Source organism: Geotrypetes seraphini, chromosome 6 (genome assembly GCF_902459505.1).
Source record: "Geotrypetes seraphini chromosome 6, aGeoSer1.1, whole genome shotgun sequence".
In the NCBI taxonomy this organism is placed as follows: domain Eukaryota; kingdom Metazoa; phylum Chordata; class Amphibia; order Gymnophiona; family Dermophiidae; genus Geotrypetes; species Geotrypetes seraphini.
The window spans coordinates 221,686,375-221,712,009 of record NC_047089.1 but is presented as its reverse complement, the minus strand read 5'-3'; the positions used below and the strand labels follow the sequence as shown (position 1 = coordinate 221,712,009).

Below are 25,635 nucleotides of genomic sequence, written 5' to 3'. Positions count from 1 at the left end.
TATTGAACTAATGCATTTTTCAATTAGTTTTCAGTGACCAAAACTCTTTTTTCAGGTCAGTAAAGTATACTGCTGTTATGGTAACCTGTCCTGACCTGAGGAAGGGGATTTTGGTCTCTGAATTAGTCAAAATGTATTACAATTAGTGCAATAAAAGGATCATCTTATTTCCATTATCTATTTCTAAATATATATTAACAAAGCTACACTACTACTTTATGCTAAAGTAAAATAAATTAATTAATAGAAATGTTTTTTTCTACCTTTGTTTTCTCTGGTTTTTGCTTTCCTCATCATCACTCTTTTCCTTCCATCCACTGTGCCCCTTCTATATGGCATATTCTCTCCTTCTATGCCCCTTCCAGAAACTGTCTGCCTCCTTCTTCCATCTCTCCCTCCATCTCCATTGGTCTGGCATCCATCTTCTTCCATTCCCTCCCCTCTCCCAATTGTCTAGCATTTCTCCAGTGGTGTACCATTTGGGGTGCCGGGGGGGGCGTCCACCCCGGGTGCAGCCTTAGGGGGGCTGCACAGCCAGCCAGGTCTGGAAAATTCAGCGGTCTAAATTACCTTCTTACAGCAGCTGGAACATTGAAGCTGCGTGTGGCTGCTGTAAAAGTCATCTCTGACGCAACCGGAAGTTGCAGCAGAGACGACCTTTATGGCAGCCATATGCAACTACAATGCTCCGGCTGCTGTAAGAATGTAATTTAGACTCGCAGCTACAGGACAGGGAGGTTTGTCGGACCGGGCCTGTTGTCGGTGGGTCGGGCAGGGGGGGGAAGCGCCACGAAGGTAAGGGGCAGGGAGGGAGAAAGGGAGAAAAGATGGAGTGGAGAGGAAAAGATGCTTAAGGGAAATGGGTAAAACAGAGGGGGAGAAGGATGCTGAAAGCACATGGGGAAGACAGAGGGGGGAGAAGGATGCTGAAAGGCCATGGGGAAGACGGGGGAGAAAGACGCTGAAATGACATGGGGAAGACAGAGGGGGAGAAGGACACTGAAAGCACATGGGGAAGACAGAGGGGGGGAGAAGGATGCTGAAAGGAAATGGGGAAGAGAGAGTGGGGAGAAGATGCTTAAGGGAAATGGGAAAGAGAGAGTGGGGAGAAGACGCTGAAGGGAAATGGGGAAGAGAGAGTGGGGAGAAGATGCTGAAGGGAAATGGGGAAGAGAGAGTGGGGATAAGACGCTGGCAGGGAAGAAGACAGGGGTGCCAGACTATGGGGGGGGGGGCTGAGGGAAGAAGATGGGTGCCAGACCAATTTGGAAGGGGGAGAAAGAGAGAGGCACTGTAACAGAGAAAATGGAAGACGCAGAGAGAAGAGAGACAGTGGATGGAAGGAATTGAATGAGAACATGAGGAAAACAGAAACCAGTCAACAAAGGTAGAAAAAAAAATTCTATTTCTTTTTTTTTTTTTTTTTTCTTCAGGATAAAGTAGTATATTAATTGTGTTGATAAAAATTTATAAACAAAGCCCTGCCAGCTGAACATCTCTTTCTCCAGTTCAGCAGCCAGAACTTTGATTTATAAGGAAGGAATAAGCTACATATTGCAGTACTGAGGCTTGTATGGATGCTGCAGGGACGGTGACGGGGCAATGAATGGGATGGCAGTAACGGGGCAGTGAAGGGGACGGTGCAGTGATGGGGACAGATTTTTTTTCCCCGTGTCATTCTCTAGTGCTCACGTCAAAAGCTTCCCTCTGACTCAGCTTCCTGTTTCCGCTTTTGACTGAGCACCGCGTTGCCGATCTGAAGTTCTGTTGATGCTAGGGGTAGAAGGAGGCCCGTTGCCGATCTTAAGTGTCATCGTAGTGGGGGGGTGCAGATCTTGTTGCCAAAATTGGAAAGGTGAGGAAGGGAGAAAGATGGGCCTGTGGTGGATGGAGAGATTGAGAGAAGGGGCAAATGATGGAAGTGGGGAGAAAGGGGAGAGAGAAGAGGGCAGATGATGGAAGTAGGGAGAAGGGGCAGATGATGGAAGTGGGGAGAGAGAAGAGGGCAGATGATGGGGAAAAGGATTGAGTTAGGAAATACTGGAGGAGGTGAGGGAAAGAGGTGACGAGTTGTAGGTAGACAGTAAAAAAGGAAATCGATGAGAGGGTAGAAAGAACGTAATCTAGATGGATGAAGAAAATAAATTGAAAAGGAAAATGAGGGAAGAAAGGGATTGCAGAAGAGAGGTGTGGGAGAGGGAAGGAGAGGAGAGAGATGCAAAACTAATGGAGGTGAAAGGAGAGATGGAAGGGGAGGCATACAGTTTCTGGAAGGGGCATAGAAGGAGAGAAGATGCCATATAGGGAGGGGCAGAGAGATAGCAGACAGTGGGTGGAAGGAAGACAGTGGATGAGGAAGATGAGGAAAGCAGAAATCAGAGAAGACAAAGGTAGAACAAAAATTTTCTGTTTATTTATTGCTTTAGGAGACATGTGTCACTGTTTCTGTGGTGTTGCATTTTATGCAGAGTCCAGCTTCTTGCTGGTTCAATTTAACCTTTCTCTATGTATTTCTATTTTATCCCCCCTTTTACAAAACTATGGAGCGTTTTTTAGCGCCACCCGTGGTGGTAGCAGCTCTGATGCTCAGAATTCTATGAGCGTCAGAACTGTTACTACCGTGGCTAAAATCCACACTATAGTTTTGTAAAAGGGGGAGGGGTTAGTTTGTGATGACATATTCCATACTAGGCAAAGGTGTTTTCTGTGTTCTGTGTGTTTGAAAGACATGGTTTTCTGTTAGGATTGACGGTGAAAGATTGATCTGTACCAGTCTGGCTTGTTTAGTTTTATAATGGGTGTATTGATGTACTGCTCATTGCAATATGTAAGATGCTGCCTTTTCCTAGGTACTCATGTGTGACATGTGGCTTGTTACTAAAAATCATAGTTTTCGTACAAATGGGGGGGTGCCAAAAAACGATGGGCCCCAGGTGTCACATATGCTAGGTATGCCACTGCATCTCTCTCCTTCCCTCTCCCACACCCCCATTGTCTGGCATTTTACTTTCTCCTTCCCTCTCCACCCCTACCCCCATTGGCTGGCATTTCACTCTTTCCTCTACCTTCCCTTTTCTTCCCTCATCTTGTCAATTTATTTTCTGCATCTGTCTAGATTAAATTCTTACTATTCAGTCTTCAATTTCCCTTTTCACTGTGTCTACCTACAGCTTGCCACCTCTTTCCCTCACCCCTTCTGTATATCCTCTTCCCCCATCCAGAATGTGCCCTTTTTTATTTATCCCCTCATTCCATCATGTGCTCTCTTTCTCTATCCCTTCCATCCAGCATCTTCTCCTTTCTCTGTCCTCACCACTTTCATCCTACGTCTGCCCCTCTGTCCACTTCATTCAGTGTCTGTTCCTCTCTTTCTCTCCTCCCCACTTCCTTCTTGCATCTGCTCCCCTCTTTTTCTCCTCCCCACTTCCTTCCTGCATCTGCTCCCCTCTTGCTTTCTCTCTTCACCACTTCCAGCCAGCATAGACTCTCCCTCTTCCCTCCCAACTAACATCCAATGTCTGCCATTTCTCTTGCTCTCCCTCTCCATCCATCCCTCTTCCATGAGCATCTGCCTCCTTTCTCTCCCTCTAACCCAATTCCATCCAGTAACCTTCCCCCTTCTCTCTCTCTCTCTCTCCCTCTCCCTGCTGCTTCAGGAAAGCAGCAACCACAAGGGTGGGAGGTTCTGGATCCGGTGTGCCAGCTGCGCACCCCAGCAGCAGCAGCAGCTGTAAACTTAAATTCAGTCATTGCAGGACCTTCCTGCACCTTCCCGCAGCTGCCAGCTCTGCTCCGGAACAAGGAAGTGATGTCGGAGGAGGTGGACTGGCAACCATGGAGAAGTGCAGGAAGGTCCCACTATGATTGAATTTAGTTTACTGCCTCTACTGCAGGTTCAGGAAAGCAGCAGCAGCAGCAGAGTAGGGGGGGAGGTTTTAGATCCAGCTGTGCACCCCCTTAGAGCATGCACCCAGGGTAGACTGCTCCTCTCAACCCCCGCTTGGTACGCCACTGCAGCCGCCTCTCTTCTGTAATATCCAGGAAATTTGCCCTGTGCCTCCATCCCACCCAATGTGCCATAGCTACCGTGAGGGAGACGGTAGATGGGAAGCCATTTTTGCTCCCTTGTCTCCCTTGTACCCTCAGGCTGGCCTTGGTAATATCAAACTCAATAATAATAAGGAGTTAAATAGTAATGGATAAAATATTCAGTTATTAGTATGTCCCAATTTAATCAGATAAATTTAACCAGATAGTGCTGAATATCATGCTGTCTGGTTAGAGCAGGGGTGGGCAACCATAGGCCTCAAGGGCCATGATCAAGTTGGCTTTTCAAGATTTCCATCTATTTGCATACAATGATTTGCATTTTCAATCTCATGCATATTCATTGTGGAAACCTTGAAAACCTGATTAGGTTGTGGCCCCCAGCAAGATGGGGAAACGAAGGAGGGATTTTCAAATTGAATGATTTGTCCAGGTAACTTCTGAAGTTACCTAGATGTCTTGTTTTAATGCCAGCCCCTATGTTGTTATAAGGTGAATAAAGTTGAAAATAGAAAGAAAGGTGTGATGGGAGAAGTGAACACCAGTGAATTATCTGTGGCACTGCGGAAATTTCATGAATTGATACCGGTAGGCAATAAAAACAGCCTGTATTTTCTGGAGAAGTCTGTGGAATCATACAGTAGTGCAGGAGCTATTAAAACCAAAGTCTAAATTTGATGTAACAAAGAGGGAAAGAAGTAGGTATGTGATATGGTACATACTTTCATTCTCCCCAACACTGTAGTGGTTAAGGATTTTCATTTCATTTGGGGAGTTCCAACTGTTTGATGTGTATGCCTCTTCCAGAATGGATTACAGATGAACCCTGTTCTTATTCACAATCAATCCTGTTTGTGCTGGCCTTTTTCCAGTTACTGTGTAAATTCCCACACCCACCTCCCCTAACCCCAGGCCCCTGCCTCTCTGCTCAGCCCATCAAACACTGCCAGCTGCATGACTTATAAGATTTATCAGGATCAAATACATTTTGACTCATTCTCTTTCATTTTTAACTGAATCCTCAGAGACCTGCAAAGACCCACCGCAAAGCCTCAATGCTTTCCTTCTGCTTAGTTCAGTATGTTACTTCGTTGAACAGCTTGGATGAAAATCCATTATCTGCCACTGATACAATAATTGCAGTGCTCAGCCTTTTCCAGGACATTTTGCTTTATTGGACACTGTCCTGACATCCGGAGGGATTTCTGAAAAGGTTTTATAAATCTGTAATTTAAATTGTTCTTGCTATGTTCTACATAAAATTACTCTACCCTTTGTTCCTCTTGCTGGGGAATATGCTTCCTATTTTAAAGGACGATACAGAGAATTACAAATTTGGGTCTTGTCCTAAGAAGTGTGTGTTCTATGTGTGTGTGAACTTGAAGGAAGAAATTAAAGTGTTGCATTTTTGAAAGAAGCTCATTAGCTACCTATAGAACATAGGATCACCTACAAAATTCTACTACTAACCTTCAAAACAAAAGTAAATAGCCAGCCAGAATTCATTAATAATTTGCTTATCCCCTATAATCAAACTAAGACCCTAAAATCTACTGCATATAATCTCCTTACTGTTCCCTCATTGAAACATATCAGTACTATGAGGACCACAATTTTTTCTGTTAATGCTCCTTTTCTCTGGAACAGTATTCCTAACTACTTGCGGGAAAATACAACACTTATCAGTTTTAAGGTGAAGCTAAAGACATTTCTTTTCCTTGACACCTTTGAAACTTAAACTGTCCTTTTAAGGATGACTTAGATTTAAGAAAGATTTCTACTTACAGTTCCCCTTCCTCTTGTTCTTCCCCTTAAGTGTTTTCTTTTCTTTCTATTAATTGTAATTCCAATCCCTTCTTCCCTTTTGTTCCCGTTCATCCTTGTCTTTAAATTGTTTTTTCCCTTGTTTTGTTTTTGATTAAATCAGTGGTGTACCTAGGGGGGGGCGGTCCGCCCCGGGTGCACGCCCCAAGGGGGTGTACAAGAGAGAGCTAAACGGGGACGACGGGGGACCCGCGGGGTTAAATATAACTCGAGCCGCGAGGCTCGTCTTCAGCTCCTACCTGCCCTGCCGCGCACACATAGCTGACCGGAAGTCTTCCCGATGTCAGCGCTGACGTCGGAGGGAGGGCTTAAGCAAAGCCTGCCCTCCGACGTCAGCGCTGACATCGGGGAAGACTTCCGGTCGGCTTTGTGTGCGCGGCAGGGCAGGTAGGAGCAGAAGATGAGCCTCGCGGCTCGAGTTGTATTTGGCTGAGAAAGTTGCTAAGATGAGGGCTAGGAGGCAAACGCGGAACACAAAAGGGGGGAGGGAGTGCATTTTTGAACACAAGGCATGAACTTGTGACAGAGGATGGAGGAAGGGAGGGAAAGAGGTGGGGGAGGGAGCGTGTTTTTGGATACAGAAGGCATGAACTTGGGAGAGAGAACATAAGAACATAAGAAATGCCTCCTCTGGGTCAGACCCGAGGTCCATCGCGCCCAGCAGTCCGCTCACGCGGCGGCCCAACAGGTCCAGGACCTGTGCAGTAAATTTCTATCTATACCCCTCTATCCCCTTTTCCAGCAGGAATTTGTCCAAACCTTTCTTAAACCCCAGTACTGTACTCTGCCCTATAACTTCCTCTGGAATTGTATTCCAGGTGTCCACCACACGTTGTGTAAAGAAGAACTTCCTAGCATTAGTTTTGAATTTGCCTCCTTTCAACTTTTCCGAATGCCCTCTTGTTTTTTTATTTTCTGAAAGTTTGAAGAATCTGTCCCTCTCTACTCTCTCTATGCCCTTCATGATCTTGTAAGTCTCTATCATATCCCCTCTTAATCTTCTCTTTTCTAGGGAAAAGAGTCCCAGTTTTTCCAATCTCTCAGCATATGAAAGGCTTTCCATCCCCTTAATCAGTCGTGTTGCTCTCCTCTGAACTCTCTTGAGCAATGCCATATCCTTTTTAAGGTACGGTGACCAATACTGGATGCAGTACTCAAGATGTGGACGCACCATTGCCCGATACAGCGGTAGGATAACTTCTTTCGTTCTGGTTGTAATACCTTTCTTGATTATACCTAGCATTCTATTCGCTCTCTTAGCGGCAGCTGCGCACTGTGCTGTCGGCTTCATTGTCATGTCCACCATCACCCCCAAGTCCCTTTCTTGTGCACTCTCATTCAAAAACTTCCCTCCCATCACTTAATTATACCTCGAGTTTTTGCTTCCCACATGCAATACTTTACACTTCCCAACATTGAATTTCATCTGCCATCTCTCTGCCCATTCCCCTAGTTTGTCCAAGTCTCTTTGCAATTCTTCGCAGTCCTCCTTTGTCCGAGCTCTACTAAATAGTTTGGTGTCGTCCGCAAATTTTATTATCTCACACTTCGTCCCTGTTTCTAGATCATTTATGAATATGTTAAAAAGCAGTGGCCCGAGCACCGAGCCCTGCGGAACACCACTCGTGACCTTTCTCCAGTCTGAGTAGTGGCCCTTCACCCCTACCCTCTGTTTCCTACCTTCTAACCAGTTTCTGATCCATCTATGCACGTCTCCGTCCACCCCATGGTTCTTCAGTTTCCGGAGTAGACGTTCATGAGGCACCTTGTCAAAGGCTTTCTGGAAATCTAGGTATATGATGTCTATGGGGTCTCCTCTGTCCATTTGTTTGTTAATTCCTTCGAAGAAGTGCAGTAAGTTAGTCAGGCACGATCTTCCCCTGCAGAAACCATGTTGGCTGGTTTTCAGAAGTTCGTTTCTTTCAAAATGTTTATAGATGTTTTCTTTTATCAGTGCTTCCGCCATTTTCCCCGGAACCGAGGTCAGACTCACCGGTCTGTAGTTTCCCGGGTCCCCTCTTGATCCCTTTTTAAAGATGGGCGTTACGTTGGCTATCTTCCAATCCTCCGGAATCACACCTGTTTTCAGAGATAGGTTGCAAATTTGCTGCAGTAGTTCTGCTATTTCCTCCTTTAGTTCCTTCAGAACCCTTGGATGGATTCCATCCGGACCCGGCGATTTGTCAGTTTTTAGTTTTTCTATCTGCCTGCGCACCTCATCAAGGCTCACTTCCATGGATGTTAACTTTTGTGCTTGATTTCCCTTGAAGATTTGTTCAGGTTCCGGTATGTTGGTTGTGTCTTCGCTTGTAAATACCGATGAAAAGAACATGTTAAGTCTTTCTGCGACCTCTTTCTCTTCCTTCAACGCTCCCTTCCGGTCTCCGTCGTCCAGTGGTCCCACCTCTTCCCTAGCCGGCTGTTTCCCTTTAATATATCTAAAGAACGGCTTGAAATTTCGTGCTTCCCTGGCTAGCCTCTCTTCATACTCTTTTTTGGCTTTTCGAACCACACGATGACATTCTTTTTGATACTTTCTGTGATCTTTCCAGTTTCCCTCAGATTTGTCCTTCTTCCATTTTCTGAATGAGTTTTTCTTATTGCCTATCGCAATAAGGAAAGAGATGCTGAGGTGGGGGAGGGAATGCGTCTTTGGACACAGAAGGCATGGACTTGGGAGAGAGGAAGGGAGGGAAAGAGATGGTTGTGTACACAGGAATGGAAGAAAGGAAAATTTTTGGTCATAGGGAGGGAGTGAGGTACAGACAGTGGCATACCAAGGTGGGGGTGGGGTGGGGGTGGGGCGGTTCACCCCGGGTTTACACCCCAAGGGGGTGCACAGCTGGCCACCCTCCAGTGTTCTCCCTAGGCTGGCAAACTGTGGCTCTTTAGCCACTTGAGTGTCACCTCCGCCATCGGGAACAGGCCGGCGCCGAGTTATCCCTGCTTTTCCCTATGGGGCCGACCAACTCACGCCGCCCACATCAATTCTGACGTCGGAGAGGACATTCTGGGCCAGCCAATCGCTGCCTGGCTGGCCCAGAACATCCTCTCCAACGTTAGAATTGACGTCGGGCGGCAAGAGATGGTCGGCCCCGTGGGGAAGAGAAGCAGGGCGAATTCGGTGCCGGCTTGTTCCCGATGACGGCAGTGGCAGCATTTTCCCAATGGTGGTGGCATGGGGGAGGGGAGGACAGGGAGAAAGAAAGAAAGGGGGGGACAGGGAGCCAGAAAGAAAGAAAGGGGGCAGGGTGAAACAAAGAAAAATGGGGCAGAGAGAGAAAGAGAAAGACAGACAGAACGAAAGAGGGCATGGAGAGAGAAACAAAGAAGGGGGCAGGGTGAAACAAAGAAAAAGTTTGGGGAGGGAATGAGGTCTGGAGGAGAGGAAGCATACAGGAGGCTGAAAGAAGGGAAGAAATATTGGATGCACAGTCAGAAGAATAAAGTGCAACCAGAGACTGATGAAATTACCAAAGGTAGGAAAAATGATTTTATTTTCAATTTAGTGATCAAAATGTGTCCGTTTTGAGAATTTATATATGCTGTCTATATTTTGCACTATGGTCCCCTTTTAATAAACTGCAATAGCATTTTTTAGCGCAGGGAGCCTATGAGCGTCGAGAGCAGTGTGGGGCATTCAACGCAGCTCCCTGCGCTAAAAACCGCTATTGCGGTATAGTAAAAAGGGAGGGGGAATATTTGTCTGTTTTTGTATAGTTGTTACTGAAGTGACATTGCATAAAGTCATCTGCCTTGACCTCTTTGAAAACCCGCGGAATATAAATGATAATTAACATTTTCTCTGCATACAGTGTGCTTTGTGTTTTTAAAATTTTATTGTTGGTAGATCATTTTGACTTGGCCACAAAGGTAAGGGGGAGGGAGAGAGGGGAGCTGCTGAAAGACATCTAGTAATCCTTGCAGGCTTGACTGTGCAGGGAATTATTTTTGTAAAATCATGTTTTGTTATGTGACTGGCATTATTTAGACTTTAATTTCTATGAATGAATAGAATGAAAATGATATACAATTACTTGCTTGTTTTTATGTGCGTGCGCTGAAGGAAAGTGGAGAGAGAGTGGGCTGAGGATGCTGAAGGGAAATGGGGAAGAGAGAGTGGGGAGAAGACGCTGATTTATATAAACAATTCAAGGCTTGTGTGGATGGAATCAGGTGGTTTGCGGGGATGGGGACCGAGCTTACGGGGATTAGTCCAATAAAATGGTATTTTTTTATTTCTCATTATTTGTTTTATTTTTATTTGTTAATTTGTAAAGTGGTGATTGTTATGTATCAGTTTTTTCAAATTTACATCTACTGTCTTTATATTTTGCACTGTATTAGAGGACATGTGTTACTGTTTTTGTGGTGATGCATTGTATCCAGGGTCTGGTTTCTTGGCGGTTCAGTTTAACTTTTGTCTACATATTTCTATTTTTAGTTTGTGATTATTCCATATTGGGCGAGGGTGTATCTCTGTTCTGTGTGTATGAAAAGAACATAGTTTTCAGTTGGCATTGACTACAGAATCAATTGACCGTGCGGGATCTGACTTGTTTAGTTTTACAATGTATGTGTTGGTGTTCTAATGCTCACTGCAGTGTTTAAGATGCTGCCTTTTCCTAGGTACACTCTTGTTGTGCGATATGTGGATTGTTACTAAAAATCATATTTTTCATATAGATGGGGGGATGTCAAAAAATGATGGGCCCCGGGTGCCACATACCCTAGGTACGCCACTGGATTAAATTATATTTTAATTGGTATATATGTCATAGTTACAGTACAAGTTTTTTTTAACATCTAGTTATTTTATATAGTTACTTTTTCGTGACACCTATCCGATTTTCTTTGCGTCACTAGGCCCATTATTGAGCATTTTTTAAGTGAAATTGGTCAGGCGTACAACGTGAGATGATAAAGATGGCTGGGTCTTCAACATATAAACGCTCTGTTTATATCAAATTTCTTTGATTTAGTAAGAGAAAAAGATAACAATATTTATAGTATGGCCCTCTTTTACTAAGCCGATTATCACAGCAGGCCATGGTAATCGTGCTGAATCCCATTGGGAATTAATGGGCTTCGGTGCCATTGCCATAAAGCTTTGTAAAAGATGGGGGGGGGGGGGGTGATGTTAGCTGCTCAGTCTTGAGAGTGATTAAATGGTATCGGTGCCAGCAAAGAAATAAAATCTTGTTCAATCAACTGTTGATTTTAACTCAGGCATCAAAGAAGCTACAGCCACACCGAGGACTGCTGAAAATAAATAAATGTTTGATTGATTTCTGCACTCCTCATATGCTAGTTGTTATCATGGGGTTTTTTCCCCCTTATTTGATTTAAATATCTCTCTAATTGTATTGGAGCCTTATATTTGAAGACGTGAACATTTAGACCCTGATTTTATAAAAGACACCTATAGTTAGGTGTCTAGATCAATGCGCCTAACTTAATTTTTTAAGAACATAAGCAGAGCCTCTGCTGGGTCAGACCAGAGGTCCATCATGCCCAGCAGTCCGCTCATGCGGCGGCCCATCAGGTCCAGGACCTGTATAGTAATCCTCTATCTGTACCCTTCTATCCCCTTTTCCTTCAGAAAGTTGTCCAATCCCTTCTTGAACCCCAAAACCGTACTCTGTCCTATCACACCCTCTGGAAGCACATTCCAAGTGTCCACCACCCTTTGGGTGAAGAAGAACTTCCTAGCATTGGTTCTGAATCTGTCCCCTCTTAATTTTTCTGAATGCCCTCTCGTTCTTGGCACTGATAATTGAAAGCACCATTATAAACCAATTAAAAACATAATTTGCTGGTAGGCGCCTATCGCTTCGATGTAGGCATCTACACCAAAGCACCTACTAGCAAGTAGGCATGATTTGAGGCAGATTCGGGGCAAAGTTTGGGAGTGGATTGAGTTAGGCGCCTACCCTAGGCACACTCATTTAGGCCTAGAAACCTTGGCCTAAGTGGTACTGGATCTAAGGATTTAATGCGTACTAGCACCTAAAAATATTTAGGCGAAACTAGTCAAGATTCTATAAACGGCACCTAGCAATTGATCGACAACCACACCGAATGGCGCCTAGGAGTTAGACACAGTTTATAGAATCAGGGCCTTTCTGTTTAGATGTTCTCTTTGATAGTAGATGTATTTTCAATTGCTAGAATTAATTTTATCAAAACAACTGCTTGTATCCAAGAATTAAAAAATGCTAAAAATAGTATATTACTTTTACAGTAACTTAACATATTACTTTCATTAAACAAGTAACTAGTAACTTTAATATATTATTTTACAAAGTAACTTGCCCAGCACTGATTACAGCATAATATAAACTGTTTTCCGACGAACAAACTAACAATCTAGTTATACAAATGGTCAATTATATAGTCAATAAGCAAAGAGCTAATGTAATAAAACTGGAATGAAATAAACAGTTAATACAATATGCAACGGATGTATTTCAGACTGGAGCAGTCAGTCTCATTTGTATTTTAACCTAGCATTAAATGGCGGTTTCTTTTTTAGTCTCCTGTAGCTGCATCATCTCAGAACCAACTTTCCACTCCTCTTTAACACAGTGGTGGACTCTGCTTGAGATTTTAGGACACGGTGTCACAACGTATACTGATATTGAAGTCCTGCTTTTGAACTAATGACAGTTCTGCTGTTAATGGGATCTTTGCTTTGGCACACCCCAGCCCCCAGCCCCCAGCCCCAGCAACCTCTTTCTTATCACTTCATGGAAGCACAGATTGAAAGTAAATGGGGCCTTTCTAGAGGCCAACCACCTTCTCCACTCACAGGGAAGAAGGATGTTAAACTGGAGGATTGTCATTAAGAGTTATTAAAGCTCTCCTGAGAGGTTATTAATAAACACTGCAGCACATCAGCATCCATTAACCCTGTTTAGGTTTAGTGGTGGCAGAGGGCATGTGACGGGCAGTTCCAGCTCAGTGACCTCCATGCAAGCTACATATGCATACAGCTATCAAAGTAACACATGAACATCAGAAAAGACATTTTTGGGTGGTAGATTAAATATGATTTTCTAACTTGTCTTTTCTACAGTAAATGTTTCTGAAAGACGGGGGGGTGGGGGGGCAAAATAATTTAAAATGTTATTTTAGAATTAATGAGAGAAAATCTTGCATGATAAATCACCAGATCGGGTGTGTTCCCTCATTTGTCAAGGCATCCAGAAAATGTGATTATACTCCAGTGCTTTAGTTAGTCTGATCTTAAGTGCAAAAGAATACCCTGGCAGAAGCACAGCATAATCTGTGGGCCCGGCGTCTACACAATTTTCTGTTTTAGTCTTTGGCAGAGTAATATGCCTTGTCAAAGATATATTGATGTATACATTCTATGATTCTGTTATCTCAAAGGAATCCTTGGCAAATCAATTTTTATATATATTATGTAAAATTTAATATACTACCTTTCACATAAATATTATATATCAAGGCGGTTTACAATATACATAGTAACATAGTAAATGACAGCAGATAAAGGTTCATAGACAACCCCGTGAAAGACAAAGGCACGCGCCGACAACTGAGCGCAAGACGGAGGCGCGTGCCGAAGAAAATTACAGTTTTTAGGGGCTCCGACGGGGGGGGGTTTGTTGGGGAGCCCCCCCCAGTTTACTTAATAGAGATGGCGCCGGCGTTATGGGGGGTTTGGGGGGTTGTAACCCTCCACATTTTACTGTAAACTTAACTATTTCCCTAAAAACAGGGAAAAAGTGAAGTTTTCAGTAAAATGTGGGGGGTTACAACCCCCCCAAACCCCCCACAACGCCCCCACAGCGCGGCGCGATCTCTATTAAGTAAAGTGGGGGGTTCCCCCCCACGCCCCCCCGTTGGAGCCCTAAAAACAGTAATTTTCTGCGCGCGCCTTTGTCCCGGCACGCTTTTGACCTGACACCCAGATAAAGACCTGAATGGTCCATCCAGTCTGTCCTATAATTACATGCATTACAATTCCTTGATTAAATTAAAGTGTCTTTTTTCTTTGTTATTTCTGGGCCATAGACCTTAGAGGTCCGCCCGATACTGTCCTTAGATTCCAACTATTGGAGTTGTTATCGAAGCTCACTTCAGCCAATCCAAACCATTTCATTGTTTGTGGGATTCAGACTGTGAACGTCTGCCCAGCACCGTCCTCATGTTCCAAATTGCTGGGGCTCCTGTCAAAGCCCTCCCAAACCCATTCTAAACTGAATTGCTATATATGGGACACAGATGGTGCAAGCCTTAGTTCTTAAATTTATACCAAACCAATATCAAACCAAACCTACTCGGACATTAGAGGCACTTTCCCCATTTGTGAGCACCAGATTCAGTATTGCTTTTTCCCTTGTCGGTTCCATCACTATTTGTCTGAGCAGAGCCCCTGTAAAGAGCAACCACTATCTCTCTACTTCTTTCTGATTCCACATATGGAAATTTTCATTCCACATCCGGCAGGTTGAAATCAACCAGCAACAGCACCTCTCCTTTCTTTCCCAACTTTTGGATATCTGCAACAAGTTCTTTATCAATTTGCTGGGATTGAGTCGGAGCTCTGTGGACAATACCCACATGGATGGGAGAGGTGAGATATGACAGAGACGTTTAAATACCTACGAAATGTAAATGCGCATGAGTCGAGTCTCTTTCATTTGAAAGGAAACTCTGCAATGAGAGGGCATAGGATGAAGTTAAGAGGTGATGGGCTCTGGAGTAATCTAAGGAAATACTTTTTTACAGAAAGGGTAGTGGATGTGTGGAACAATCTCCCGGAGGAAGTAGTGGAGATAGACTGTGTCTGAATTCAAGAAGGCATGGTATAGACACATGGATCTCTTAGACTCAGAGAGAGGAAGAGATAATGGTTATTGCAGATGGGCAGACTAGATGGGCCATTTGGCCTTTATCTGTCATTATGTTTCTATGTAATACATTCATCCTATGTATGAGATACTAGTACCGTGTACTATGTTCATACTAAATCCTACCACTATCATGCATTATGTATATCCTAAATTTACAAACATCTGGTAATTCTAGATCTGTGCTTATTAATTTATCATATTCTCAACATTCTGGGGAAATATCGTCCATTGCTTTCTTCACCTTTAGTTTAGGTAGCTCCCCACGAACAGAATCCTCTGAAAATCTATCAGGGTTTACCACACCGCCAGCCCTGCCTGCAGTGGCACCTCCAAAATGTGGCATATGAGGCAGGTGCCTCTGTTGACTATGCCTAAATCTATGCCTGATTATGGGGTGTGGAAGGTTCCTATTGTCTGAGCTTTAAAAAGGCCTCAACCCTCTAGTATTAGAAGGCAGTTCAACCTTCTCAATTGTGTTAATTTATCTCGTGTTACATCTCTTATATTGTCCCCCTGAACTGTATATGTCTCCTTTCTTACCTCTTTTTCTCTTAAAGTGCTGTCATTTTTGTAATTAATATTTTGGGATTGCAAACCGCTTTTGAAGTGCTCTTATTTTGATATTCTTAATATTTTTGGATTGCAAACTGCTTTGCTATATATAAATAGTATTTCAAGTAAGTAAACCAATGTAAATCAAAAACTGTTCTTCACAACACACAACCCAGGAGTCTGGAGTCAAGATCAGGATGAACTGGTGAGAATCTGAAGGGAAAAGAACTCTGGGAGCAATTTTCAAACTTTTTGTATTGGGACATAGACCTCACATACCTCTTTGCACCATTGCTTAAAACAAAAGTAGACTTTTTTTTTTTTTTTTTTTTTACTGTGAAACTTGCTTTGTAATGAGAGTTCACACAGTTATTTGTATCTGTTTGGTTATGAATAGATTTTTATTGCAAAAAAATTTGGAAAATACCATTTGTGCGTGTACTTTTCCTTCCCCAGCCTAAACACACCCCTGGAAACCCCTTCTCGCAGCACAGCTAACAGTACTCGTGGAACAATGCAAAGGCTTTTAGCCACACTACAGAAAGGGCACTTTCCAAACAGCAGATTAACACTATTAAAATGATCTTTTCCTGCATAAATTACTTTGAAATTTACCCTCTCTGTGTAACTAAATTTTCAGCGTGAAATTTAGGTTTTGTTGTAGCACTTTCTCCTGTAACACTGTGTGCATGAGCCCCCCCCCCCCTCAGCTCTCATTCCTTACTGCGCTGCCCCCCCCCCCCATCCCAACACACACAATTTCCTTTTCTTACATTGTTCCTGATCTCAAAAAAGGAAAGCGATTTATTCTTGCCGGCAAATGGAAAGAAGTGGGTGAAGAGATGAAATCATCTTTTCTGCAGCCTGGGAAATGGTCTGCAGCTGACCCCATGTTAGCTAAGGTCAAAAAGAGACAGCAACAACCAAGGGCCTCATACATCCACAAGTAGGTGGGCAGCTGGCAGTCAGTAATTAAAGTGGAATAAGGAAGCTGGCTCTGCCATTGGTGAGAATGAATTTATTAAAAGACAACTCCACCATGGTCATAGCCCCAAAGGGTGGCAGACTTCCTTCCTCAGGCAGTCTTAAATAGAAAAAGGGGATTCCCATCAAAGAAGGAAACCGGTATAGAGGCAGACTAGTCCTGCTCTGGGATAAAATGTAGAAATATCACTGGCTAATATCTCAAGCCAGAAGTGTGTCCTGTGGGATTGTGGTGAGTCTGATTTCACCATCTGTTGTTTTAGGATATAAACCTGCAAACTTAGTTCCCCAGATGAAGGATCCTATGCCGACTGAAAAGGAATAGTCTCCCTAGCTTGTGTAAGAAGGCAATCAGTCTACTATATCCAATGTGGAACAGGAGACAACAAACAGACCATATGAAGAAAAAACTTGTGTTTAATCAAGTTTCAAGTTTATTAGGTTTTTATATACCGCCTATCAAGGTCATCTAAGCGATTTTACAATCAGGTACTCAAGCATTTAGTCCATTTGTTACATTACATTACATTACTGACTTCTATTCCGCCTGTACCTTACAGTTCTAAGCGGATTACATCAGAAGATGACTGGACATTTCCAGGAACAAAAGTTACAATTAAGCGAACTGGACATTTCCAGGAAAAAGTTACAAATGAGGAGCTGATTACATTGTACAATTAAGGAGTTGGTTCATAATGAAGTTTTGAGAAGAGGGTACCAGATAGGTAGAGAGAATAGGAAAAGTGTCGGATGATGCTGGAAGAATACGAGGAAGTTAAAGAGTAGAAACTTTCACATTGTTGAGTCTTTGGGGGTAATACAGGTAGAGGGTGGGAGGGAGGAGATTGCAAGAGGGGAGGAGAAGGGGTTAAGCTGGCTGGATAAATTTTTTGAATAGCAGGGTTTTGATTTCTTTTCGGAACGTTTTGTAGTCAGTTGTTGCTATGAGCAGGTTGGAGATGTAGGGGTCCAATTTTGCTGCCTGTGTTGCTAGTAGGTGGTCGTACATCTTTTTGCGCTGAGTTCCCTTGAAAGGGGGGAAGGTGAATGGAGATTGGGCTCTCCTTTGCCTGGATGAGAGGTTCCGATTTAGGCGGTTATTTAGATGGGTGGGTGCAGTTCCGTTTACTGCTTTGTATAGTAAGCAGTATAGTTTGTATAGTAAGCAGTATAGTTTGTATAGTAAGCAGTATAGTTTGTCTTCTGTTCCTCCTTCCTAGCTTGGCAATTCATTCACATCATTATAACATAACATAATAATCAATTTCAATACCACATAACCGATAAGTTCTATGCGGTTAACAAAATTAGACAGATTGCCCAATATTCAGTGCTATAACTGGCCAAGAGCAGCTCCTGAATGGTTAAATAGCGTTAAACCGGCTAAGCGCTATTATTCAGTGCTAGATGGCCACTGAATATTAGTACTTAGTGGCTAAAGGATACTTGGCTGTCTGCAAAATTTAACGCACTAGCTGGCTATATATAGCGGCCAAATTGGGCTGCTTAAATAACTGGTCTGTATTTGGCTGCTAAAAACTTAGCTGACCAGCGCTGAATATTGACTTATCTGGCTAAGTTTATAGCGGCCAAAAATAAACTGGATATTCAGTGCCGGTCACTGGTAACAGCCCGGCATTGGATATCTAGACTCAGTACCAGTCATGAGAGTCAGCCCGGCTAACTCATGCATCGGAGAACCTTATTCAAAATGGGCTTTACTCACATTCTATACCTACTCAGTTTTTATTGAATAAGCTTCCAAATTAGACTGAATTCTCATACTAGCAGAAGATTTCTTGATATTTCAGTGCTGTATACTATTTATAATTTTATATTAGAAGCCTTATTTGGTAAATATTGCCATTTAAAAGTATACCCCACATAAATGTAGACAGCCCAGTGTTAAAAAGCTGGCATTTACAGATTTAAATCGGCTCCATGTGCATGTAGCAAAGGAGCATTGTTTCTGTGTGTTTTGGACGGAATTGTGTTTCCCATTTCAGAAGGGAAATGCACGCTTAAGATTACTGCTCATCCTGAGTATATATAGGTTTTATACAAGTACTCATTTTGGGCTCTTTCCTTTAATCCCCTAGGTTTAAGACTGGGGATTAGGGGGAAGCAGGGGGAAATGGGTAGGGCTCGGGCATGCCCAGTGGGGCCTGGGCACTGCATGTGCTCAGAGAGAAAAAAAAAAAAAAATCTCTCTGAGCTATTGGAGAGCTTAACCGCAAATTGGGAGCTGTTGGGACAACACCCATATGTGGCTGACTATCCTGCTGTCCACAGAGAACCTACGTTACAGGTAAGTAACTACACTTTACTGCTCATCCTGAGTATATATAGGTTTTATACAAGTGCTCATTTTGGGCTCTTTCCTTTAATCCCCTAGGTTTCTTTCCTTCTCAAAACTGATAATTCAGAAAGATTGAAGTCTCCGAACTTAAGTAGTGGAATTTAAGCATTGTTCATTCTGCTGCCCCTCAATATCTCTCCTCGCTTCTCTCTCCTTATACACCTCCCAGAGAATCTGTTCCTCAGATAAGTCATTCTTAACGTTACCCTTCTCCTCCACTGCCAATTCCAGGCTTTATTCCTTTCATCTAGCTGCCCCCTAAGCCTGGAATAAATTACCTGAGTTTGTCCATCAAGCCCCTTCCCTTGTTTAAAAACAGACTGAAATCCCACCTTTTTGATATAGCTTTCAATCCTTAACCCTATTCCTCTGCCCATCAACCCAGCCAGCAGATTAACCATTCCCCTTAACTGTATCCATGACATCCTGTTTGTCTGCCTTGGCTGTTTAGATTGTAAGCTCTTTCGAGCAGGGACTGTTTTCTTACTCTGTGACTCTGTACAGTGCTGCGTGCGTCTGGTAGCGCTATAGAAATAATTAATAGTAGTAGCAGTAGGTTTCCAAATTGGCAGACATACATGTCTAACTGTTGACACTTATGCACCTGTGTTCTGAAGTACCCGTTTACATGTGTAAGTGTTGTCAATTAGATGAGCAAGATGCCACATTACCTCCAGTAATGTAGATGTTAACAAATGTAAAAGGATTACTCTGACTGCATGTAGTCAGTACATACATGTGCATTTCTTCATGTATTCTAGAAAAGGCTCTGTCAATACATTCTACAACAGCATCTGGACTCCATTTATTAAAAAATGTATGTATTTATTTATTTTTAAAACTTTGTATACCGCCTGGAGTCACAGCAGTTTTTTTTTTTTTTTTTCAATTATCTTTATTAACAATTGCAAAGGAACAAACAACCCGGAGCAGAACAAGCAGAAACCAAATCAGTGTAAACAACATACAAAATGAGCAAATACATTTTACACATCAAACATTAATTTCAAGCAAAATTCAAGGCATAAAACCTCTCTGGGTCCGCAGTCTCACGATCATTATAGAATACTGAAAAAGTGTTAACATCACGAAAACCCTCCTCTTCCCAACTCACCGATACTACCTGATCTACTCTTTACCTTTACTAGAAATGAGCAATGATTTCTTTTGTAACCCACCTTTATCACTCTTTTGTAATCCGCCTTGAACCACAAGGTAATGGCGGAATAGAAATCTCTAATGTAATGTAATCTATGCATCCTCATTTAGGTGTGCCCACTTACAGGCTTACGTAAATGCACATGCCTAAATCCAGCACTTCATAGATCTATAACTCATTGTGAGCAATGACTGGTGGGGGTATCAATGTAGATATAACATCAACCCAACACCAAACACACATAGTGGCATTAATTCGCTCTTGCCCCTACCACTGTGCAGTCATCTTAATATCTTTGACCCTATCAAACAATTCAGTGCAAAATTTAAGCGTTCTCTCTGAAAGTCAAAGATATTAAGATAGTTGAACACAGTGGTAGTATAAGTCGATGAAGAGCAAGAGCGAGTCATAAGCCTGTGCGGTTGTGCGAAAAAAGTCACTACTGATAGACTTAACTGGGTTTCAATGAATATACAAGTATATGGGTGTTTGGTGTTGGGTTGACGCAGTAGCATAGTGAGGTAGCTTGGCACCGGGGTGGTAGCACCCAGAATCACCGCACCGTGCATACCCCCCCCCCCCACTCTTGCCCGCTGCTTGGGCACCCCCAAACTCTTCCCTGCCATTTGAACGCTCCCCCACCCCCACATACCTTTTGAAATGTTTACCAGTGTGAGGAGCATCTTCCACCCACTACTTGCACCAGAAAGTAAGAACATAAGAAGTTGCCTCCGCTGAGGCAGACCAAAGGTCCATCTTGCCCAGCGGTCCGCTCCCGCGGTGGCCCATCAGGCCTACTTGCCTGAACAGTGGTCCTTGACTAATTTTATAACTTACCTCTAATCCTATCCCTATAACCTACCTGCTGGAGCCTGCAATCTTTTAAAGAGGTATGGGGGTGGGTGGAGGGAGGGGTGAGCAAGAGAGGCGCCAGCGTCCCCTATGAAGATGGCGCCTGGGGTGGTCTGCCCTCCCCTTACTAAGCCATTGGGTTGATGTCATATCTAAATCTAGTACTTCAGCACAGTATTCTGTAAATTATGTAAGTAAAGATGGATCCTTGTGTCCCACCTATGCTCCTCCCTGTGAATGCCCCCTTGCAATCATACACTGAATGAGTTGCATGCATGATTTATATGCACTTAGCACTTACATGAGCAAGAAGAATACACTTTTCTGGGTAAGTGCTAGTTTTCTATAATGTGCTTCCTTTAACTGCCAAGTCATAGAATGAAGGGGATATTGATAGGCAGTTTCTATGCACAAACCTTTCTTTTATGTGCATAAAGGACTTTAAAAATGGCCCCCTTAGAGAATGGCAGGTTTGAAAGGTTCACACTTTTGACAATTTTCAGACTCGTGTTGTATTCTTTCATTCCAGGGCTCTCAGCTACTGACTGGGGATCTGAACGGCACTGTGCTGTCAGGTGAGCTGGAAAATCCACCTCTTTCTTGTACATTCATGTAACAAAGGAGCATTCAGTAAATATATTTATGTGCTGAGAACCCAGCACTGGATAAGAACTAACCAGCCAGCACACACACACTCTTAACAACATTGCACCTGTGATAAAAAAAATGTCAAAAATTCTTAAATAAATCAAAAATTCCTAAAAATAACACAAGAAATGACTCAAAATTAACATTTTCTGGCTGCATGCCATTACTAAATAGTGGTACTAACTAAATATTGTATCAGACATCTTAAAAACAGAGTGGCCCAAATGGTGATATTCAATGGCACTTAACCGGACAATCACTGAATATCACCGCAGACCGCCCATTAAAAAAGTGGGCAAGTTAGGGGGTAGCGTTGGGGGCAGCATTAGGGAGGAGCTGGGAGTTATGCAGTGCCAGCAATATCCTGTGCTGGGAGCTGCATAGCTAAGTAGGTTAATTTGAGATAGCCCAAAAGCTGTCCTAAATTAACCTGCTTAGCTATGTGGGCCTTGGAACTGAATATTGGCCAGGACCTTCATAACTATTTTTTAACTTGAAAGACCCCCCCCCAATGCCCTTTGTGGCCTCCAAAATAGCTCCCTCCCTCCTACCCTCTACCCCCAGCCTACGAGAATCAAACGCCATTCCCTCCCCCCAAACAAGCCCCCTCCACCCCTAATTCTCTTAAGCTCTGGGTAGACCCCCCCCAAACCTACCTGATGTCCTTGTTCCGTGGGGGTCATTGGGGGAGTAAGAGTGAAGGCCATTTGCTCTTGCCCTTTGCAGTATCCCTGAGCATACAGCACAACGTCACTCCTCCTCTGCCCAAAATGCCACTCTATGAGAATGTATACACATAGTATGCAAATAAGTATTTATTTATTCAATTTTCTATACCATACTCCCAGGGGAGCTCAGAACGGTTTACATGAAATCATTCAGGAACTCAAGCATTTTCCCCTGTCTGTCCCGGCAGGATTCACAGTCTATCTAATGTATCTGGGGCAAGTCTGACAAAGATAGCATAACAAAGTTACAAAGCATGGTAAAAATATAATATGACAAAACGTGGTATGTTCCATCTTGTTTAATTTGATGTAATTTAACATGAACATTTATATTCTACTTTTCCTTTCAGCTCAAGGAGGATTACAGTAAAAATTTAAATATTACATTATGATGCTCATTTTCAAAAGAGATAAGCATCTTAAAAGCTGCACAAAGTGGAAGATAGATGTGTTTCATGGGAAAACATCCAAGCTGCAATTTTTGAAACACAGATTTAAGATAGTTTCCTCTGCAGTTTGTATGAATCACAAGGGGGGAGTGTTGAGCACGTGTTTTGGGTGGACCCACAATTTGGATAATTTTTTTCAGGGAAAATGGAACAAGACACAAATGTGTAGGAACATAAACATTCACAAAATGCCACAAATAACCTGATGTCATTCCATATAATATATTAAAACACGCATCCCAATGTCAGGTAGTGGTAGACATCCTACTGCTGTCTGGCAACCAATTAGGACACATTGTAGGCCTCTGGAACACGTCTATGGAGATGCACAGCACGTCTGTGTAGACACGTAGTGATGCTTAAGCATGCCCAAGGTGGAGCGTGGGCATGGCTTTGCCCGGAAGTGGGCTTGGGTGGGCTTAAGCGTCGCTGCGCATCTACAGAGATGTGAGACAGACACTTTAAATGTAGGCCTGCAAAATGCTGTGCGGCACTGTAGACACAATTCTCTTTTGGACGCCGACACATGGCTGCGTCTTAGGCGGCCGCTGATGTCGATGTCCAAAAGAGAATCAGGCCCTTAGTGTGGATTCCTGCACCCAGCATTGGTAGCAAGAACTTAAACCTGCTGAAAACTGTGTAAAGTCTAGCACAAGTTGGGTGCACAACCATGGTACTCTATACCACTGCGCCAAAAGCTTTGGAATGCCCATGCCCACTTTTGGGTTGCAAGTGAGACACTTTGGGTGCACAGTGTTATAGAGCAGCAGATAGGCAGATGTGCACATAAGTCCAAATTAGTGATAATTAACATTAATTATTAACAGCTTGTTAATTAATTAATTAATTTGCAAGCATATTTGCCTGGCATGCCTAAATTTGGGTGACTTATATAGAATCCTGGGTTATCACAAAGTAGCTGCTAGCGCACAACTACATTTTAAGGTGTTTTGCATTTACTGTGCGGTAACCCTTGTATTAAGTGCTTTCATGTTAGGAGTGTGACATGGACAGAAAATATGTCTGGAAGCGTTATCCAGTTTGTGCGGTGCAATTAGCTGTGTGCTGTTAACACAGAACCTCTTATTGGGCTTGATTCACGAACCTTCCCGATCGGGCCCGATTCGAGCCCAATTCGGGCAGATCCGATGAATTCTCCAACTTCCGATATGCAGATGGGAGCGATCAGAGGAATGCCTCCATCTGCCTGCCCGGATTTTTTTTTCTTCTTTTTTTAACAGAGCACGTGTTGATCCTCCACCTAGGGTTGATACTGTTTAGGCTTTCGGATGAACACAGCATGTCAGAAGTAGTATCCAGCCAGGGGATACTACTTCTGGAACAGGGCGCGATCAAAACTTCTACTGTAAAGGATGCAAAAAATAAAAATCTCCGGGCCCGTCAGAGATTTTTTTTTTCTTTTTTTAACGGAGCCCGTGGTTTTAACCCGCTTAAGCCTGTGGGTTAAAATCACAGGCTTGCACTGCGGTGAAGGGTGGGAGAGTCGGTGCAGGAAGGAGATCGGGGCAGTTCAGGGCAAGCAGCAGTTCAGGCAGGCAGGAGATCAGGGCAGTTCAGGGTAGGCAGGAGATCAGAGTAGTTCAGGGTAGGCAGGAGATCAGGGCAGTTCGGGGCAGGCAGGAGAAGAGCATCGGGGGAGAGCAGGCAGGAGAAGAGCGTTGGGGCAGAAAGCAGGACAGATTTGGGGCAGCAGAGAGCAGGGCGTGCAGAAAGCAGGGCTTCGGAGAGTCGGAAAGACGTTTTCTACTGGTCCCCAGCAGCTGCTTCTTGGGATGATCGGCCAGCCCAGTCGGTTTGGAAAATTTGGTTGGTGAATCACGTCCCTGTCTACTTTGCATACGTTTTTCCTCATTTGCATGCCTAGATTCGAAGTAGATCGCAGAAGAGGTAAGTGAATCAGGCCGGATGGAAATTTGCTCATAAAGAGGTCGCAAACCGATCGGTACACGATTAGTTTGCTTTGTGAATCTAGCCCAAAGTCTCCTATATAGGAGGTGCTAAGTGCTCTCACGTTAACTGCTGTCAGATACCACACCCTAATTGGCACTTTGAGACAGGACTTTCATATGAAAATGCTGGTTCTGCCCCCATTGGGTGCCACTTAAAACTTGCCTCTCACACAGTAAAGTTACGCATTAAGCTACAGTAACTGCAAATTTTACCACACTATAGTTAAAGGGCCCCAGGATGTTAATCATATTATAGGGACTTCAAGAAGACATTAAAAACCTAGCCATTAAATATCTCTGTGAACAACTGTTCATTTTCTTATGAACTTATATGACAGTTGATTATAATTTAATAATATGCCCTTTATATAATTGTTGCTTATTGTAATATGCTTTCCAGCTGTAGAAAATTTTTAATATAATCAACAATTATCATCTTGTAATCTGCCTTGAACTGCTCTGGTAAAGTGGACTATAAATGCTCAAACTAAATTAAATTAAAACACCTTCCCCCTCCCCTTTTTCTGTATCCTTTGGACCCCTGTAATGCTGTCACAAACCACCTGGGGTCCATGGAGCACAGATTAAGAACCACCAACCTAGGAGGTTTTTCTGAGCTCCAATAGAGCTATAGTAAACTCTCAGCTATCCGGCACCTAAGGGGATTGTTTTTCTACTTGCTTGAGAGTTATTGTAAAAAAAATACTGTAGCAGCAGGCAGCCATTCCTGACAGCACCCCTCCCTCTGGTCTCCTAAGCAGCAGAGCCAGTCCTGACCACACCCCTTCCTCCCCTCCATCCCCCGAAGCAGTAGAACCAGTCCTGATAACCACCCCCTCCCTCCTTCGGCCCCGAAGCAGCAGCATCAGCCAATCCTAAGAACACCCCCCGTCCCTTCCCGAGGCAGTAGCGGCAGCCAGTAAACAGAAGAAGCACTGTAAACAGGTTGCTTCCAGCCAGCCCAAGCAGGGCCTTTCCTCTGCCCCGTCACTTCCGATGTGGCAGAAGAAAGGCCTTGCCGGAGCTGGCTAGAAGCAGCCTTTTACAGCAGTTCTTCTGTTCACTGGCTGCTACTATTTCCTCAGAAAGGGAAGGAGGGGGGTTGTCAGGATAACATAACATAACATCATACTTCTTAGCTGCGTAACCATAAGTTCTACGCGGTTTACAAAAGATTA

The 25,635-nt window shown here is 43.5% G+C and overlaps 1 protein-coding gene across 3 annotated transcripts in view; it reads left to right on the top strand.

Moving 5' to 3' along the window:
• The window catches only part of PEBP4 (phosphatidylethanolamine binding protein 4), a 511,150-nt gene that overhangs the window by 434,448 nt on the left and 51,067 nt on the right, over window positions 1-25,635 (top strand). For all 3 annotated transcript variants that reach the window (XM_033947612.1, XM_033947611.1, XM_033947610.1), the window contains exon 5: window positions 21,192-21,237. In XM_033947612.1, the coding sequence (XP_033803503.1) occupies window positions 21,192-21,237 (46 nt within the window). The remainder of the gene's footprint in view (window positions 1-21,191; window positions 21,238-25,635) is intronic.